This window comes from Myotis lucifugus, unplaced genomic scaffold, assembly GCF_000147115.1.
Source record: "Myotis lucifugus unplaced genomic scaffold, Myoluc2.0 scaffold_753, whole genome shotgun sequence".
NCBI classification, from domain to species: domain Eukaryota; kingdom Metazoa; phylum Chordata; class Mammalia; order Chiroptera; family Vespertilionidae; genus Myotis; species Myotis lucifugus.
In genome coordinates this window covers 100,534-105,844 of record NW_005871801.1, presented here as the reverse complement: position 1 = coordinate 105,844, position 5,311 = coordinate 100,534, and the positions used below count along the sequence as shown (strand labels likewise).

General features: G+C 55.1%; 1 protein-coding gene across 1 annotated transcript in view; it reads left to right on the top strand.

Annotated features, from left to right (window-relative positions):
* Nucleotides 1–5,311, top strand: part of PRSS36 (serine protease 36) — a 9,657-nt gene that overhangs the window by 1,723 nt on the left and 2,623 nt on the right. The window contains 7 exon segments of the mRNA XM_023746878.1: nt 1,288–1,325; nt 1,667–1,833; nt 4,066–4,315; nt 4,421–4,550; nt 4,893–5,149; nt 5,226–5,275; nt 5,277–5,302. Of these exon segments, the coding sequence (XP_023602646.1) occupies nt 1,288–1,325; nt 1,667–1,833; nt 4,066–4,315; nt 4,421–4,550; nt 4,893–5,149; nt 5,226–5,275; nt 5,277–5,302 (918 nt within the window).

Below are 5,311 nucleotides of genomic sequence, written 5' to 3'. Positions count from 1 at the left end.
CAGATGATTTTTGAGCACCTCCTGGTGCCTGGCACTGTGTTATTGCACTAGAAATATGCTAATGAACATAAGCAAAAAGTCCTGCCTCCTCACTTTACATTCTAGTCACTAAGTGGATAGACATATGCTTTTTCAGCTAAATAAGCAAACACTTATGTTAGAAGGTAAATCCTCATCTCCAGAAAGTTATCTTTCCGTGGTAGCGAGGCCCCCACCACAATTCCACATCTGTGATCAGACCTGCGCCATGCCGAGGCCTTCAGAGCGGGTGGGTGGGGAGGAGATGCCACAGCCGCTGCTTGCAGGGGCCCCATCGGGGCAGGAGGTGGCAGGAAGGGCCCATCTGAGCACCGAGGAAGTCTGTGTGCGTGGACCGGGCCATCCTGACAATGCGCACCCCGAGCAGATTTCTGGGGAGGTTTTGTGCAGTCAGGGCATCAGCTGGCATCACAGGCACGTGGGGCGATATGGAGGCCACCCTGGAATCCAGGTGAGGCATCGTAGATGGAGAAGGGTCAGGCTGCCAGGCTGGAGTGCAGTGGGCAGAGGCAGCAGAGGCTGCAAAAGCTGGTGGGGCTGACCTGGATGGCGGGGCTCAGTGGCTGAGCCGACCTATGAACCAGGAGGTCAGGGCACATACCCAGATTTCGGGCTTGATCCCCAGTAGGGGGCGTGCAGGAGGCAGCTGATCCGTGATTCTCTCCCACTACTTTCCTCTCTGAAATAAATAAAAATATATTTTTTTTAAAAAGCGGTGGGGCTGGGCCATGAAGGCCATAAGGTCAGACTGAGGGCCAGAGCACCCCTCCAGCTCCAGGGGTCCCAGGACAATCCCTAAACTCCCCTGGCTGACCCTTAAGTACAGCTCAGCCATCAGCTCACGGCCTGGGATGCTAGATGGGGAGGGAAGGAGCTCGGTCCACACCCTCACCCACTTTTGCTGGATCCTGAGACATTATCTGCACCGAAAGCGGGTTCCCCTGTGGAAAGGACGGAGCCCTCAGGGTTACACAGTGGGGGCCATTGGCTGTCCTTGGTAAGATCGGAGCGGAACTCTAGAAACATTTCTCTGGCAGCAGCAAGTGAAGGGCGGTCGGGAACCGGTCAGCGAGGAGGCCAGGCCAATCAGCCAGCCCAAGCTGATGCCTCCTGAACTGGGGAAGTGGCAGTAAGAATGCCCAGAGGTCACAATGATGGGTTTTCTGGACTTGAGAACTTACTGAGAAGGGGAAGTTGAGACAGGGTCAGGGATGGCACCCTGATTCCGTGCTTGGCAACTTGGTACAGGACCGCATCTAGTGTATATGGCATCTTTGTTGAAAAGGGTACGTTCTTAGGACTGACACAGCCCATGTCAGAGCTCAGAGCTTTGCGGTTTTAGCCCTCACATCCATCCTCTGTTGGCTGGGTGCCTTTGTGCAGTATGAAACCATCCATGGCAGCTCTCGCCGGGTGCTTTATGGGGTCACTCTGGAGATGAGGATTTAGGAAGAAGGATGGAGAGGAGCAGGAGACGATGACTGGTTTTGGATGTGGTGGGCTGAAATACTGAGCATCTGATAGGTCCAGGAGGCAGCTGGGGGCGGGAGGGGGACAAAGTTGAGCCCTGGGGAACAGGGGATTCCACACCTGCCTCACAGCATTTGCTCTCTCGTTCTGCCCGCAGACCCCCTGCCTCTCCCCTGGGTGCTGCAAGAGGTGGAGCTAAAGCTGCTGGGAGAAGCTGCCTGTCAGTGTCTCTACAGCCGGCCTGGCCCCTTCAACCTCACTCTCCAGCTCTTGCCAGGCATGCTGTGTGCTGGCTACCCAGAGGGCCGCAAGGACACCTGCCAGGTGAGGGCAGGCCCCTGCATCTGCCTGACTAGTAACCACTAGGAAGCAGTGTGAGAAGCAGACAAGCGCCATCTCTCTCGTATCTCTGAGTCTTATCTGCAAAAAGAGGGCAAGATGCCAATAGGTGGGATTGATGTGAACAGTATAACTAGACAGAACTTGGGGCTCAACAGTGGGCACTGTTGTCTATGGCAGTACGTGCAGGGTTATGTGCCAGACTCTGGAGTGAGTCTGCCTGGTTTGAAGCAGGGCACCACCACATATTGGCTGTGTAACCTTGGCCAAGTTATTTAAATACCTTTTTATTGATTTCAGAGAGGAAGGGAGAGGGAGAGAGAAGCATCAATGATAAGAGAGAATCATTGATTGGCTGCCTCCTGCACACCCCTCCACCGGGGACCCAACCTGAAACGCAGGCATGTGCCCTGATCAGGAATGGAACCGTGACCTCCTGGTTCATAGGTTGACACTCAACCCCTGAGCCACACCCGTCGGGCACCTTGACCAAGTTATTTAACCTCATCCAGACTTTCTTATCTGGAAGACAGAGATGATAGTGTTCCCTATCTCATAGGGCGGTTGGGATGATTAAATTAATTTACACATGTAAGAGCACTTAGAACAGTATGTGGTCCTTAATAAGAGCTAAATAAGTATCAGCTACTAACATTATAATAATCCCACTTCCCAGCTCTCACTGGGTGCTTGACGGGGCCATTCCTGAGATGAGGATGTAGAAGAACAGAGCATGGCACCTTTTAGTATATACTCAATCAATAGTTATCTTTAAAAACGAATTAATCCTTCCCAGAAGGGAATTTTCCAGATCACCTTCTGAAGGCCAAAATATAGTAATATGATAACTATTTTCCCCACAAACCTTTCTCAAATCACACACGTTTTTAGGGTACTCAGCCTGGGTGGTGGCAATGGGGATTCAAGCTCGATGGTCTTCAGGGTCCCTCCCAATGACGAAGCTCTGTGACTATGGGCATAATCCTCCGCCTTCTTGAGCAGGATTGCAAACAATTCAAATCCCTCTGGACCAGCGCTGTCCAACAGAGCTTCCTATGGTGATGGAAATATTCTGTATCTGCACTGTCCAGGGTAGTGGTCCCTAGCCACATTGTCTACTGAACATTTGAAAAACATCTGAAATATGATTACTGTAACTGAGGAATTAAATCTTTTATTTTTTAATATATTTTTATTGCCGAACCGGTTTGGCTCAGTGGATAGAGCGTCGGCCTGCGGACTCAAGGGTCCCAGGTTCGATTCCGGGCAAGGGCATGTACCTTGGTTGCGGGCACATCCCCACTGGGGGGCGTGCAGGAGGCAGCTGATCGATGTTTCTCTCTCATCGATGTTTCTAACTATCCCTCTCCCTTCTTCTCTGTAAAAAATCAATAAAAGATATTTTTTAATATATTTTTATTGATTTCAGAGAGGAAGGGAGAGGGAGGAATAGAAACATCAATGATGAGAAGGAATAATTGATTGGCTGCCTCCTGCACACCCCTCACTGGGGATTGAGCTTGCAACCCAGGCCTGTGCCCTGACCTGGAATTGAACCCTGACCTCCTGGCTCACAGGTCAACACTCAACCACTGAGCCACGCTGGCCGAGTTTAATTTTATTTAGTGTCTACCATGCTGGACATCACAGTTCTAGAGGATTCTGAGCCTTCTTTGTGACCCTGTTCAGGTCACAGAGATACCTGTCCTGGACTATAGAGATGTCTTAGGGACCATTCCTCTAAGTACGAAATGCCCACAACCCCTGTGTTAGTGTCTGTTCATTGTAGTCCTTCCTCCTGTCTTCCTGCTGCTTTTAGATTCCTATTTTTAACAGCCTCCTAAACGCTGGCACCTCTGATTCACTTTAACAACTGGGTGATCTTAGAAACCCAAAACAGCATTTATTTGAACTATTCATTGAATACGAGTCATTTGGCTCTGAGTGTCTCCCTGAAGGTCTCCCTGGCATGGCCTTTAGTGCATTCGTTTGGCGCTCTTGGCGTGGCTGTTCCTCATCGGCCTTTCTGCCGCTTAGTGTCGTAGGGAATACAGGAGCTGACGCAGCCAAGACACCACCTAGCCCCAGTCTCCTAGGAGAAGGCGGCTGTTTGCTGGTCCAACAAGAAGAGGTGTAGAACCTTTGGAAGGTGGCCCAGTATACACTGGTGGGTCCCTGGGCTGATCCCCTGACGAGGACTCATCTATCTATCATCAGGGAGACTCGGGGGGACCCCTGGTCTGTGAGGAGCAAGGGCGGTGGTTCCTGGCGGGAATCACCAGCTTTGGCTTTGGCTGTGCACGAAGGAACCGCCCTGGAGTCTTCACTGCGGTGGCTCCCTACGAGGCATGGATCCGGGAAAAGGTGATGGGCCCCGAGCCTGGGCCCGCCTTTCCCCCGCAGTCCCGGGGGCCCCAATCCGGCCCCCAGGAGCCCATGGATGAGAACTGCACCATCGCCCTGCCAGGTGAGGGGGTAGGACCCCTGGAGGTCCACTGAACAGGGGAGATTTGAGTTGGGTGGGAAGTGCTGGGGGTCCAGAGGCCCGCTGACCCAGGCCTCTCACCCGCAGAGTGTGGGAAGGCCCCGCGGCCAGGGGCCTGGCCCTGGGAGGCTCAGGTGATGGTGCCGGGATACAGACCCTGCCATGGGGCGCTGGTGTCGGAAAGCTGGGTCTTGGCACCTGCCAGCTGCTTTCTGGAGTGAGTGAAAACCCACGTCTCAGCCAGACTCCCGCCCCTCCCCGCACCGGCCTGAGACATACCTAGCCCCAGTCCTGAGTGGGGGGCTGGGGGGAACCTCAGTCTGCAGTGCGGGAGGGGGTTCTCCTTGGGAGGTGTAGGATCCAACTCACAAAGTGGGGTCCTGGTCTATCGGGAGCGAGTAGAGGGGTTAGTATAAGTTCGATCCGGGATGTGGAGTCCGAGTGCACAGTGCTCGGGTGGTAGGTAGAAAATCCTAGCCATGGAGCCAGGTCAGGGGTGAGAGGCTTCGCGCCCCGTGTGCGGAATCCAGCCCACGCGCCCAGTCTCCCCATCCCGCAGCCCCAGCAGCTCGGACCGCCCGCCCCGCGACCTGCACAGCTGGCGCGTGCTGCTGCCCTCGCGGCCGCAAGCGGAGCAGGTGGCGCGCCTCGTGCCGCACAGGAACGCTTCCCGGGACGACGCGGCGGACCTGGCGCTGCTGCAGCTGCGCGCGCCCGTGAACCTGAGCGCCGCCCCGCGGCCCGTGTGCCTGCCTCGCCCAGAACACTATTTCCTGCCCGGGAGCCGCTGCCGCCTGGCTCGCTGGGGCCGCGGCGGTGAGCGGGGGCGCATGGTGCGGGGGCGCGAGGCCCTGCTGCGCCGCGCGCGGACTCCTTCCTTTTTCTCTCCCAGGGACCGCGCCCGGCCCGAATGTGCTGCTTGAGGCGGAGCTGTTGGCCCGTCTGGTGGTGTCACTGCTTGTACGGCCCGCCAGGGGG